The sequence below is a fragment of the Mustela erminea genome, chromosome 6 (genome assembly GCF_009829155.1).
Source record: "Mustela erminea isolate mMusErm1 chromosome 6, mMusErm1.Pri, whole genome shotgun sequence".
In the NCBI taxonomy this organism is placed as follows: domain Eukaryota; kingdom Metazoa; phylum Chordata; class Mammalia; order Carnivora; family Mustelidae; genus Mustela; species Mustela erminea.
In genome coordinates, this window is record NC_045619.1 from 86,874,931 (window position 1) to 86,889,658 (window position 14,728).

Below are 14,728 nucleotides of genomic sequence, written 5' to 3' on the forward strand. Positions count from 1 at the left end.
AAGGGTTGCAAGGTCCAATATCCATTCCTGATAAAAACTCTCAGGAGAGTGAGAATAGGTAGACCTTCCTCAACATGATAAAGGACATCTAGGAAAAATCTACAGCTAACATCATATCTTCAAGTTGAATGTCTTCCCCCTAAAATAAGGAACAAAGCAAAGACATTTCCTCTTTCTACCTCTATTCAGCATTGCACTAGAAGTCCTAGCCAGTGCAACAAGGCAAGAAAAAGGATCAAAAGAGATTCAGATTGGAAGGGAAGAAATAAAACCATGTTTATTTGCAGATGACATGATTGTCTTTGTAGAAAATCTTATGGAACAATCAGATATTGAAATATAAAATACTCGTTATTAAAATATAAAAATACTGTTCAGTAGCACTAAAAATGTGAAATATTTAGCAGTAAATATCAGAAGGATGAGCAAGACCTGTGTTCTGAAAACTACAAAACATTATTGGGAGAAATTAAAGAGAACTGAAATAAATGGAGTGATATACTATATGTTGTTGTTATGATGCCAGTTCTCCCCAAATTGATCCATAGATTCAATGCAGTTTTGATCAAAATCCCAGGGGGCTGTTTTGCAGAATTTGATAAGCTAATTCTAAAATTCATATGGCAATGCAAAGGATTTGAAATAACAAAATCAATATTAAAAAAAAAAAGAAGAGCAAAATCTGGGGGTTTATGTTATCTGACTTCAAGATTTATTATAAAGCTAAAATAATCAAGACGGTATGGTATTAGTGTCCAAATAGACAGATAGATCAATGAAACAGAATACAGAAGCCAGAAATAGACCGTTGACATATCTGAATAATTGATTTTCAACAAGGGTGCAAGGGAAACCAGATAGTGCAGGAACAACTAGATAACCATGTGAAAAAAAAAACCATTTAGGTATGACTACAAAAACATGATCCACAGAAGAAGAGAAAATAATGAATCAGACTTCATAAAAATTAAGAATTTCTGCTCTTTGAAAGACACTGTTAAAAGAATAATAACATATCCACAGACTGGGAGACAATATTTACAAATCACATATCTGATGAAAGACTTGTATTTTAGACTATATAAGCACCGTTCAAAACTAACAACTCAACTTTAAATATAGGCAAAGGACTTGAACACACATTTCACCCAAGACAATTTACTTATAACAAATAAGCCCACGAAAAGATGCTCAATATCTTAGTTACAGGGAAAATGCCAGCCAAAACCACAGTAAGATACAACTACTCACCTGTTAAAATGGCTCAAAGAAAAAAGACAGATCATAGGTAGTGTTGCCAAAGATGTGGAGTAACTGAAAGTCTATTATGTTGCTGGGAGGACTATAAAATGGCACATTCATTTCAGAAAGCAGGTTGGCCCTTTCTTAATACGTTAAATATGCACACCTACAATTAGACTTAGTCATTCTTATTCCTAGATACTTACACCCAAGAGAAATAAAAGCATATGCATTCAAAGCAAATTCATACAAAAACTTACACACAAACACTCCTATCAGCTTTATTTTTAATAGGCAAATCTGGAAATAACCTAAATGTTATCAACAAGTGACTGGATAAACAGTATATTTACATTCTTATAATGGTATATTCCTATAAGGAACACTACTCGGCAATAAAAAGTCAAACCATCCACAGGCAACTGAGTCATCAACAACAGGATAATCTCAACAGAGTTATGTGAGCGGAAGTAGCCATACCAAAAAAAAAAAAAAAAAAGGACATACTGTATGATGCCATGTATTTAAAATTCTGAAAAATGCAAACTAATGTACAGTAATAGAAAGAAGATTAGTGGTTGCCTGGAGAGGGAATGTGGGAGAGTGATACATGGAAAGATTACAAAGAGGCAGAGAGAACCTTTTGGAGGTGATGGTTATGTGGATGATGGTGATAATTTCTCGCGTGTACACAGACGTCAAAATTGTGCACCCTAAACACGCATAGCTTATCGCATGTCAAATACGCCTCCATGAAGCTATTTAAAAATGCATGCAGTGGGCACACTAAGTGATAGGCATACTGTGCGCCAGGTTGCGTTGTAAATGTGTGAAATGCCTTCTCTTCAGCCCTCACCACAAAGCGATCAGGTTTTGTGATCTATGTGATCACATAGATAGATCATTGTGATCTACCTATGGTTGCTCCCTTTTTACCGAGGGACTCTGGAAGTCTTTTACTGAGGTCTGGAGAGTTGTTCAGGTTCCAAGGCTGCCCAGTTGGTAAGTGGCCACCTGACCCTCCTGTTTCGCTCTTAACTCTGAACACCCGAGCTGCAGGAGCACAAGGAAGTGCGGAGTTCTCACATCCATTACCTGCCTCCTCCTCACAGAGTGTGGAGTCAGCAGTTCAAATGTTCGCGCCTGCTTTGCATACAGGCTCGCTGAGCTTCAGCCAGGTTAAGGTGGCCTTTGCCCAGCTTCGCACCGGAGGCTGTCAGGGAAGCGATGTGTCCCTTCTCCTCTTTCCAGGGCCCTGTCCACTGACTCACAGGGCTCCAGCTGCCGTGGATAGACTTCGGCGTTTTGTGTTTTTCAGTCGGCCAAAGATCATGTAGATTGAGTTCTCTGAGCTTGTAGGTGCCAGAACCCCAACAACGGAGCCTTGCCCTTTTGCTGGGCATTTCCTCTGCAACTGGCGTTCGGGAGACAGGTGAGACTTGGCATTCACCGGGGTCGCGGGGCGTTCGGGCCCACATAGCACCTTCGGGCTTTGGCTTCCAGGAGCTGGCAGGCGGCCCGCTGCCGTCCAGCGGCCGCGTCCCGGCGCTCAGCCGGGTGCCCCTCCCGCGCGGCTCCGCGGGGGCGTCGGGGAGGCGGGCCCGGGGACGCTCGCGAGGCGCTCCGGCGCGGCGCCCCCTGCCGGCGCCCTGCTCCCTCGCCCCGGATCCGGTCCGGGCGGCGCGGGGACTCCGGCCTGAGAGCCAGCGAGCGCGCGGGCGGGCGGGCGGCGCGGCGCGCTGCGGGCGAGCGGGCGCGTCCTGCAGGGGTAGGTGGGCCGCCGAGCACCGGCGGGCAGGAGGGCGCGGGCGGCGCGCGCGGGCGGGCCCGGGGCGGGCGGGGGGCGCGCGGCGGGGGTCGGCGCGGGGGCGGAGCGGGCGGGGGGCCCGGCGGCGGGGGCGCGCGCGGCGGCGCGCGGCCGGCTCGAGTCATCAATTATGCAAGGACTCGGGCGGCGCGGGGGGCGGGCGCGGGGAGCGCTCCAAGATGGCGCCCACCGCAGTCCCGCCCGCCGCAGCCTCGGCGCCTCTGCAGTCCGGCCGCGCCTCCCGGGCCCCGCGCTAGGGCAGTCGTTGCCTCCCTCGCCGCCGCTGCCGTAAGTCGCCCCGGAGCCCCCGCCCCGGCGCCGCTCCTCGCCCGCCGGCTTCCCCTTTTCGCCTCGGGACCCCGGAGCGGGGCTCGCCCATCTCCGGTCGGGGGCTTTGCCGCAGAGTGCGCGGCGGGGCTCGAGGGGCCGCGGAGCTGGGTTTCTGTCCTCCCGGTTTTGGACAGGTGTTTGGAAGTCTTGCTTCCTTCTACTGTGTTTACCAGGGGTCCCTGAGGAGAGCTGAGGACCACCGGCCACCACCCCGATACACCCTCGCTCTTCTTGTCTCTTGGCTGCATTGGGGGACAGTGGCCTGCCCTCGGCGCCCCTTCGGTGGTGCGGCCTCCCTCCCCCCACCTCCAAGGGCCGGGACAGAGTCGGGGCCCCTCTCGGGGTTGCACTGGGAAGGGCAGTGCTGTATGGGATCGTCCTACAGCAGCCCCTCAGCTCTACCCCCTCCCCCATGTCTTACTGCATTCTTCTCCCCCATCCGGCTCCAGATCGTTACCAACTGCAGAAGCCAGGAGCTCCTGGGTTCTTAGGGCAGCCAGGACAACCCCTGTCCTTTACTCGGATGTCCGTCCCCCTCCTGACAGGGTGCTCTGGGGCTGTGTTGGGGGCCCTCGGGACCTTCCTCGGCAGGCTAGAATTCCTGCATTAGGGAGTACATCACTTTCAGAATATCCCCCTTCCCCCACCCCCATCCCTACGCCACCCGATGCAGAGCCTGTTCCTCTGCTCCTTTCTCCCTTCCCTCCCCCACCTTACCAGGATCAGCAGCACCCCGGGCTTCTTAGCGTTTGGCTTACAGGACTGCCCAGCTCCACAGACCCCTCCTCTCTAGTTCTCTTGGTACTTGGGGGACCGCAAAGCCTCTGCATTTTTCCTCAGAGCTCAGCTCCATCCCCTCTGCCTGCGGCAACCACCGGTGGAGACTTGGCAGTTAACTTTCCGGGGGTTAGCTGGGGCTTTCGGACCCATTCAGAGGCCCCGGCTTAGAGGTCGGGTGGGGTGGGAATCATTTTTCAGTTTGATAAATACGATTCTTCAAACCATGCGTTCCTTCCAACTACTCCACCCTGTGCCCTCTTCCTCACTTACACTGCAGTTTTTGAAACACGGGGGAATGCATTTTATATGGGGAGATTCCAAGATTCTCGGCATCGGTATTCATAATAAAAGAATGTCATCTGTTTGGGGGAGGGGGGAGAAACTTGGCGTTGCATCTGGCTAATCCAGGGAGAGGGAGAAATAATTAATATGAAGCAAACTCTACCACACCAGGAAAATTTAGTGGGTACCAGAGAAACAAGAATGGAAGCAGGAAATGTGGGTGAGGGCTTTGGGAGCAAAGGGCAATAGTGCTTTTTATAACTATTTTCTCAAGTTTAAACCTGGAGAGCCTTCAGAGACGTCTCCGTGTGTTAGGGCTGGGGGATGTTTTAGCTTTCCATAGGAGATTTCGGGTGTGGTAGACCGTTTCACCGTCTCTCTGTACTTTGCTTTCCTCCACGTGCATTATTAGAAGATAATGGAGGTGGGGGGACTTTTTTTTTCCCTCAAAGAAAAAAAAATTTTTTTTTTGATGTGTAATGCAAATGGCTGGAGAACATTAGCATCCGGTGCCATTCTGGTAGGAATCTCGGGGGGAATCGGACTTAAATTGCTGAAAGCTTTGTAGCACGTTGCCTGTAACCCGGTTCTTGAAATACTGCAGCATTTTTTTCTTTGGAACTCATGACCCATAAGGCCTTCAGTTCTCCCTGAAAGAGGATTTGATTGCTTGAGAGGGGGGTGGTAGTGATGGTTTGGTATTCGGCAGGCATCATCTGTCCTAGAAATCGAGTCTCTCCCTGGAGAGGGCTCTGAGCATGTTCTATGTTTTCAACATCTGATTTAGGGTATGTGTAAATGTGCTGTGTTTCTTGGTAGGGCTGGTGGTGGAGATTGCAAAGCAGTTCTTGATAGTGCAGGCCAATTATTGGTTTCTTGAATTCAGTTTGAGAGGCAGACTTAATATACCTTTGGTTTTCATTTGGGGTTTTGTCAACTTTCATCAAAGTACTTAAAGGATTTTATTTTAAATTAATAAAGGACTATGAAGTAGAATATAGCATACTTAAAAACAAACCCCTTACAGTGCTTGTTGCTTTTTTTGTAGGAGCGTTAACAAATTTTTCTCGTGGTCCAGCTTTGGGTGCCCGTGTTGGGGCTTGCACCAGGGTTTCTTGCTGTGGTGCTTAAAGGACAGTTCCCTGGTTTCTTGCTGTGGTGCTTAAAGGACAGTTCCCTGGTTTCTTGCTGTGGTGCTTAAAGGACAGTTCCCGGACCAGCCCTGCCATGAAGTATGCACACGCTGGACGCGATTTGGGTTTTTCTTTGCTTTTATTATCAGCAGGCTTTCTTGTAGATGTGTGTGTGCATGCGCAGCTGGGTTTATTCTTGAGATTGCAGGCCTAGTTATCATATTTTATTACTCCCACGTAACTTCATTTTGGCTGTCCCTCATGGAGACAGTGTTTTACAGGCTGCAACAGATCCATATATAAGACATACAGTGACATTTTGCTGACTACATTGTTTTAGCACATTTTGGTAATTTCAAGTAGCAAGGCTCAGTTAATAATTATGGGAATTTGGTCTCCACAAGAATTAATCAGATAACTTGCTAAGTCAAGCTGGCTCAGAAGGAAATCTTCTCTGAGTTGATTTGAACAGTGAGCTGAGAAAAGGACTTGATACACAGAGACCAGTATGCAGTCCTTTATATCACTAGAGTAGACTTGTCAAAAAATTTATTTTAAAATTCTAGAAAGGGAAGGTGGCCATAAAATTCAGCTCTACAACCTCCTAGCACAGAAGTTCCATTATGGGAGATCTTTGCTTTGAGTACTTCCGTTGGTAGGGAACTTCCTTCTACATAAAGTTAGCTCATTCCATTTGGGTTCACTGTGATTAAAGGACTTTAATGTCATTGAAAAGATAACACACATAATGTTAAAAGACCTATGGTTTGGGGCTATATCAAGGCCAGATGTCATTCTTGTGCTAATTACCAAGAAAAGATTGACTATTGATATTCTGTAGCAATTGTACAAGAAATCCCCATCTGCTTGAAAAGAACTCAGAGATAAAGACATATCCACCTAAAGCAAGAAAAACATTCCATGAATGGAGAGAAAAATAATTATCTTTAATGTGCTGATGTTATGTAATAAGTTCTAGAGGCACAGGCATGAATTAATGAATACATAATTCCCATCAATTATATCTGACAAAAAAAAATAACGCCACATTATATAGAAAGTGTTAAAGATGCAAAGTTTATCCAGAGTGCGATTAGTTCCTGTAATTATGAAAATAACACATTCTTATTACAGAAAAATTTTAATATATGTTAAAAAAAAACAGGAAAAAGTCATCCTTAGTTTTAACTATCCTAAGCAAAATAGTTGTTTTATTGTATTTTATTGTATATTTTCAGTCTTTTTTTTTTTCCTATAGGAGGGCAAGAAGCACTTGCAAATGTTATTCAGAATAATAGTATTTAGACTATGAACTTAAGAGTCTAAAAGCCTTGGTTTAAAAATACTATTATTCTGAGTTTCTGAGCATGGTATCATTTTCTAAGCTGGTTCTTGCCACTTAAAATATGTTAGTGCGTAGAACAATGCCTCACACACAGTAGGTACAGAGGGAGAATATTTGTTGATTTGATGATTAAGGAAAGATTTCTTTATTCCCCTGGTTATCTTGCTATATTTAAATCAAGAGACTTTACGGGCCAATTCTAAGAATGAATTCTTTCACATTAAAGGTAATTTTTTTGAAAATTTAAAAATGATTCTGAAAAAAGGTAAATTAAATATAACCATCTAGTGTTTAAGTCCCTAAATGAAACTATGGCTATTAAAGTGTACAAGGAAGCAAACAGAACTGTCACACTGTAGGTGTATATTAATTGCTGAAATGTGGTATGACAGGCTTTTAGGTCTAACCTGGTAATTCAACCTAAAACAATAATTTTTAGGAATAGGAAGTAAATGCAGGAAAAGGAGAGACAAACAGGAAGTCTTCTGGGAAATTTTTCTCTGTCTCTTTGTGAATGTGTGGAAACACAGCCAGGACACACAGTTAAGTACCATGTCTGGAATTAAGGTGAAATGAAGACACTAGCAGGTTGCCATAGTTAACACCATTGTGAAGCAGCAGCAGCAGTATGGGCTTAAGTTCATGTCTTGACTCTGCTACTTATTAGGTTCGTGACTTTGGGCAAATTAATGTATTTGAGCTACAGTGTTCTCATCTATAAAAATAAGAATAATAATTCCTATGTTTGGGTGTTTGTGGGGATTAAAAGAAATCGATGTTACCTTGTGGTTTCTGACACATAGAGCTCAATGTATATTTGCTCTTTTCCCTCTAAGGATTTAGCAGCTTAGTGTGTGTTTATACACGTATTTGTTATAGTATAGACATGCTGTATTAAATTTTGATAGTCTGAAAGACAGATAGTTGCTTTATCTTCAGTCTGGCATAGAGGATAGGATCTGCAGATACCCTGATTTGGATGGGCATTGCTGATCTAAGAGGAGAAAAGCTTTATTTTATTATTATTTTTTAAGATTTTATTTATTTATTTGACAGACGGAGATCACAAGCAGGCAGAGAAGCAGGCAGAGAGAGAGGGAGAAGCAGGCTACCTGCTGAGCGGAGAGTCCGATGTGGGGCTCGATCCCAGGACCCTGGGATTATGACCTGAGCCGAAGGCAGAGGCTTTAACCCACTGAGCCACCCAGGCGCCCTAGGAGAAAAGTTTTATTATACAATTGCAGTGCTGATCTCCACCACGGCAAATATTGTTACCAAAGTAATTCCTCAGTCATTCCCAAACTATCCTAGAGTAGTAGGATGTTACCCAAGAGAAATGCTCTCGCACTGACAGCTAGCTGGCAGGCCATGAACTGTTTTTAACTATAGCCTGGGATCTGAAGGCAGAATGGACCCAAAGACTGAGGCTCCCCTTTATTCTTCCTTGAGCTGGATATCTTAATTATGATGAGTGATTATCAAGTTTGGAGTTGCTTTTGTCTTCAGTACCATTCTAGGTTTTTCCATTATATTTGCACTGATTTATTTGAATGGGTCTCATATAGTAAGATCTCACAGCTGACCATCTACTTCTGGTAATTATTATTCTATGTTTGTCTGTTTATCAGAACTTTTAAAAACCTGGGACGCCTGAGTGGCTTAGTTAGTTAAGCATCTGCCTTTGGCTCAGGTCATGATCCCAGTTGGACTCTTTGCTCAGCAGGGAGCCTGCTTCTCCCTCTGTCTGTGTCCTCCCCCCATTCCACGTGTGTGCTTGCTCAATCTCTCTCTCTGACAAATAAATAAATAAATAAAAATTTTAAAAACATTTTTTTAAAAAAGATTTTATTTATTTATTTATTTGACAGAGAGAAATCACAAGTAGATGGAGAGGCAGGCAGAGAGAGAGAGATAGGGAAGCAGGCTCCCTGCTGAGCAGAGAGCCCGATGCGGGACTCGATCCCAGGAACCTGAGATCATGACCTGAGCCGAAGGCAGCGGCTTAACCCACTGAGCCACCCAGGCGCCCCTAAAAACATTTTTTTAAAAGATTTTATTTGTTTATTTGACAGAGATCACAAGTAGGCAGAGAGGCAGGCAGAGAGAGAGGGGGAAGCAGGCTCCCCGCTGAGCAGAGAGTCTGATGTGGGGCTTGATCCATGACCTGAGCTGAAGGCAGAGGCTTTAACCCACGGAGCCACCCTGGCGCCCCTAAAAAAATTTTTTTAAAAAAGAACTTTTAAAATCTTTCTATCAATTGATTGTTCGAATTAGGTAAGGCAAATATTATTCTACCTATTTTACAGCTGAGAAAATTGAGTGTCCCAGAACTTAACCACATTGTCTAGGGCTACAGGACCATTAAGTCATGGAGAGGAGATGGGTACCCAGGTTGGTTGGCTGACCCATGATTAAAGACTTTTTCCCCATGACGTTCATATAACTAAGTAACGTGAACAATTTTGGCTTTGTTTTAAGAAATTATCATGATCCTAGGTAGCTAAATGTGTTTTAGTGAGTGGGCATAATTAAAGATTCTGGGATAGGGGGAGGGAGGGCAAAAGTACCTTTGAGGGATAGCATTTTGAAAGCAGGGAAAATGAACTGAAGATGTGTTACTTATTGAAGTAACACACCTGTTTTGTTTCCGCAGCTCTCCTGAGTACTTTTTTAAAGGTCATCGTGTCTGCTTACCTTTCTTTATTTCTCTTGCACTGCTTACCTTTCTTTATTTCTCTTGCACATAAATACATACATATAGTTACTCATAAATACTCCCATATTGCCAATGAAAGTTATAGACTTTAGGACTGTAGAGGAATTATGGCCTCTACCACCTGACTTCTTTGCTTATGCAAGGCTGAAATTGGTGTAGGGCTGTATACTGGGGGTTGGTGCTGGGAGGGGTATTCAGGGTGCAGCAGAGAAAGGTTCTGGGAGGCTCTTGGGCTACAGCAGCAAAGGTGGAAGTGGATAATAAAGATTTCCCTTAGGTATTTGGAGATGTGCCCTATTGAGGAAAGGGGAACAAAATAAAAGCCGGGGGCTGAGAGTCGAAGAGGTACTCTAGGTTTGGTACTCAAGTTCTCTTGATCCTGGGAAGTGTTGATTGGGTTAGGGTGACTGAAATGTTAGTGGGGGGGAGGGTCTGAAGCACTTTCATAGTCACTGTTGGTGGTACAGAGAGGCCTCCCATGTTCAGTGGGCTTGTTCTGGGACCTGGAAGTGGAAAGCACCGAAATCCCCCAGAAGACATATTAACAGGCTCTTTTCATGTTCAGTTGATTAGTGCTGTTTTTATGCTGTAAAATCTTTGGGTTCCTGGAGAGTACGGATGTTAGAGAAATCTAAGTGAAGTGTATTTACCCAGGGAATGGATTCTCTAGGCTGTGAATTATACGTCATTTATTTCCCTCCCTTTTCCTACATTTTGGGTACTTAACTGATGATTAGCATATCCACCAGAATGAACTTAGGAAGGAAAAAAATCCAAATTAAAATGTTACTTTAAGTTTTTAGTTAGTGGCTGATAAAGGAAGAGATCACTACTACTTTATCAATGAAAAGGCAATTCATTTTTCAGCTGTTCTTATTCTCTTGTTATTTCAGCAGTTCACAATTGAAGGCTAAACTTCCAAAAGCTTAATATTCACTGGTAGCAAGTGTGAAATAGCATTTTTCCTTCATTTGACTGAGCAACTGTCCTGTAAATAAGTAGAGTTTCATATATGACATGGTTAGTTTCTTGTTTTAGGAGGAACCCTTCTTCAAGTAAGGATAATGCATTAGGCTTTTGCTTTATATTCACTACTGTCTTTTTTGTCTTAACAAGAAGCTGAATAAAACACTTTTAAATGAAAAGAAAATTGTTTATTATTATTAAATTGTGGAGAAAAATTGAGCAGTTTGCAAATGAGACTGGTAGAGCTTTCTCAGAAGTCAGAATACCCAGAAATCTCACTTGCTTCAGAATTCTCAATTGGATTTCCTAAGATTTTGGCGAAGACTGAAGAGGTGAAATGCCTTGCTTCTAGGAAAGAGACATTAGAGAAAACAGGCATTTTTTAAAAAGATTTGTGCTTTGATGAAGAAAGTATTGGGAGTGTGAGGAATCATTGGAGCAGACTTTGAGAAAAGTATGGGAATGACTGCTCTGAATGGACAAGGGAGTTTGGACGTGAACTTGGGGAATTGCTCATTTTTTAAGAGAAGGAGTTATCTCTCCTCTGCAGACTCTTTTGGAAACCTCTCTGTGACCTGATATTCTGGATGGGGTTTGGAACCTTGGAAAGTTGTCTTTTTTTTTTTTTTTAATGTTATTTTATCTTTAGCCTGCTAGAACTGTGCTACAATTGCGTTCTTTATCCCATTCTTACATTGGAAAAGTTAGGGAGTGTTTTCTTGCTTTATACTAAAAAATTTAGTAACATTCTTAAATATTATTTTGTTTCCTCTTTTTAAAAAAATATTCTAAGTCATTTAATATAAAAAATTTTACTCAGAAGGCACTGTTGAAGCTATCTCTTTCATTCTATGTTGTAAAATATGTACTTTACAATTGAGTAGCTAACAGAGGCTGTTCAAAAATCAGAAGGTTCAAGGTTAAGTCTTCTTATAACTGTCTCCCACTTAGTCAGTATGCACTCCATAAAGGCAACTATCATTACCAGCTTCTCTTGTATTCTTTTTTGTGTACATATGCACCTGTGCACATTCTCTCTCCTGGCACATACCCAGTTATTTCTAGTGTCTTTTAGAGAAAACTATTAAAATAGTTTTGGGATTTGAACTCTCCTTTTAAATCACCTTAGATTAATTTTCCCCTTATGATACAGATAATCCCTTATGTTTTATATTTCTTAGTGAAATTTCTTGGCCTATTTAAGGTAAAAAGTTAATTTGGGCCAAAGCACCCATTTCCTACCAACTAAGTTGTTTTTTAGGGTTTCCATATGAGAATTACATATGAAAAAGTATAGAGAAAGACATGGCCTCAAGAACTATTGACACTTTGATTTCTGTGGGGAACTGTAGATCACCTATCCTGACCATACCAATCGACAGAATTTTCATGAGTAACAACTAAGGGTGAGGCATTGTGACAGGTGTTGAAAGATACTGTAGAGATAGACCTTATGTTGCAGGAATGTTTTTATTGGGTGAAATAAATTATAAACACAACATGTTAAATAAGAGGTGTTCATAATGGCTCATGGCAACAACTGTAAGGGGTTTAAGTTCATATAAATGGTATAGAATTTTAATTATTTATTTATTTAGAAAAGAGAGTTTTAAGCTGATATGATGAGAGGGTGATGGAAGAAGTATGACTTGAACTGAGCTTTACAGAATGGTTGGGTAAGACAGTGTGAGTCAAAGTAAGAAGGTGAGAATGCATGAAGTATTTTGGGAGTGCAGTGAGCGATTCAGTTGGGCTGTGGTTGAATGCCACCTCCCCTTCCCCAGCGGGTAGGCCTGCGAAAGATAGGGTAGAGGTAGCCCAACATTAATGATTTTTCAAAGCTGTGTTTATCCTTAGAGACCATGGAGAACATAGAGGACTTTTGAGGTAGCACAGAATGACACATCATCAAAGCTGTGCTAAAATGTGTCAGGAGGATTGGGTAGCAATGTGTAATAGGACAGAATAGAACATATAATGAATGTGCAGCTAATTGACTGTTTGGTTTGGCCTTAGATGGGTGGTGACAAGGGCTTGGACCAGGATTGTAGTGATGAAGATGGAAAGGAGGGGAAAGAGAGAGAGTTTTGAATATGTGTGTCCCATGTATGTAAGTAATATTTCCCTAATGTAAGAAGTAGTTTATAGGACGACTCAGTAGGACTTGATGAAAGACTACATGGGAAAAGGGAGGAGGAGGAGTTCAAGATTATTTTGCCATTTTAAAATTCAGAGATATAATCTTCTATTTAGAACATATGGGTGGGGGTATAGGCTGTAATATATGTTGGCAGTCTAGTCCAGACCAACTTGGTTATTAGCAAGCTATCTTTTAATTTAAAAAAATTTTTTTTGTAATCTCTGCATCCAATGTGGGGCTCAAATTCATGATCCCGAGATCAAGAGTCAGGTGCTCTTCTAACTGAGCCAACCCAGCACCTCTATTTCTAATTTTTAATCCTTTCTTTGCAGAGAGTTATCCCCCCGCCCCTTGAGCTTCTAAAGTTTTCTTTAAGAGAAACCTAAGTGTTCCCACTTCTTTATTCTCTGTGCTTGCTCACTGATAAAGATTATTTAAACTTTGTCGATCTCTGTCCTTTTGTTTCTTATTTTGGAGTGTTAAATTCTGTCCATTTGTAGACATTTAACATGTGGTCATTTTCCTTGATATTCTCAACTAACCTTTAGTTTCATATATAAAGAAACAAGTATTATGCACCTTTTCATAGACCTGGTAGATGACTGTTTTGTCCTTACTGAAATTCAGTGGCTTGCTTTCTTTGATCATTTGGTTATGTTCTGTGTGCTTCATGAAAACCATTGAAATTGCAGGCTCAATTAAATGTAACAACTGAGAGGATTCTAATAGTTGAAAGCAGAGGGAAAGAGGCTCTATCAGCTAGTGCTGTTGCTTTTTCTTTCAGGTATTGAATCTTGGGCTGTGGATACAAAATGTCAGGCTTGACTTGTGTCAACTTCCTTGATATATCTGGGGTACCAGACAGTTGTCAGTGAGCCCTAATGTGCAACTTCAGTATACAGTGGTAATTTAGAGCAAAAAGTATGCTCAGGTTGCTCAGGTTCTGTTCTAGCCTTTTGTATTCAGTAAAGGTCTTTGAAAAAGAAAAAAAAAGGGTGATTGAAACATCAGAGCATGCGCAAGCAAATTAACAATACATGTAAGAAAAAAGCAATTTAATTTAATGCAATAAAATTTTTCATTTAATTTGTTAATATTTTCTTTCTCACCACTAAAATTACAGAGTTCTTGCAAATTCCATTAACATTTGCCACAGTTTGCACTCAGACAGTTGGCAGAAGTCCCCATGGTTTGTGTGGAACCAATAGAGCAGACGGAGTTCATGTACAAGATATTAGTAAATTTAGCACTCTACTTAGGGATGCAAAGCATCCTTATGGTAATCCCATTAGGAGAGTCTCTGTGCAATCACATTATAAGTTTGTACCTGTTTTTTAGTGTGAATGCTCAAAGTAACTGTGGTTAAGAATAGTTAAGCAAAAGCTCCCTGGGAAGACATTCTTAGGGTAGTCTGGAATGAGGAAAGTCTATAAAGACCTCTTAACTGAATGCCAGCAATCTGTTTCACTTTTTAAAGTATTTTATTTGCTTATTAGAAAGAGAGAGTGTGAGACAGAGAGAGGCAGACTCCCTGCTGAGCAGGGAATCCAACATGGGACTCGATCCCAGGACCCTGGGATCATGGAGCCAAAGGCAGATGCCTAACTGACTGAGCCACCCAGGAGCCACTGGCAATCTGTTTTATTAATCTAGATGTTCTAGAGCAAGTAATATTTTGGTAGATACGGAGATTTTTTTCTCTTTCCTTCTATTTGTAGTAGTTCTTCCTTATCTCTGGAAAAGGAGGGGGAAGGATGTGTAAGACCAAAGAAGGACACAGAATGAGTGATTAAGTGTAGTGGGGAAACAAGGTAGAATAACCATATGAGTACTTCACCTACCTTAGAAGACTTTTTTTTTTTTTTTCTGACTCATAAGAAAATTTCAGCCATAAGTGCAGAAGGGGTAAGACTTCTATCATTTGGGGATCTGGCATTAGAAACTGCTGAAAAGTTTTATAGGTCAAAGAAAGTAAGTGTGTTTTGTG

At 42.2% G+C, this 14,728-nt stretch overlaps 2 protein-coding genes across 7 annotated transcripts in view; one reads left to right on the forward strand and one right to left on the reverse strand.

Moving 5' to 3' along the window:
• Positions 1-2,608: 2,608 nt before the first annotated feature.
• The window catches only part of SCN8A (sodium voltage-gated channel alpha subunit 8), a 177,710-nt gene continuing 165,590 nt past the window's right edge, over positions 2,609-14,728 (forward strand). For 4 of the 6 annotated variants that reach the window (XM_032348255.1, XM_032348257.1, XM_032348252.1 and 1 more), the window contains exon 1: positions 3,233-3,337. The gene's annotated coding sequence lies outside the window, so the exon portion shown is untranslated. Of the gene's footprint in view, positions 2,675-2,920; positions 3,011-3,232; positions 3,338-14,728 lie in introns of those variants that run through there. The other 2 variants (XM_032348254.1, XM_032348253.1) reach the window with 2 other exon arrangements.
• LOC116593555 (translation initiation factor IF-2-like) lies at positions 2,792-4,113 on the reverse strand. The gene is made up of 2 exons (XM_032347849.1): positions 4,097-4,113; positions 2,792-3,980 (listed from the first exon to the last, which is right to left on the reverse strand). The coding sequence occupies exon 2, from the start codon at positions 3,791-3,793 to the stop codon at positions 2,792-2,794; it is 1,002 nt and encodes a 333-aa protein (XP_032203740.1). The 5' UTR covers positions 3,794-3,980; positions 4,097-4,113.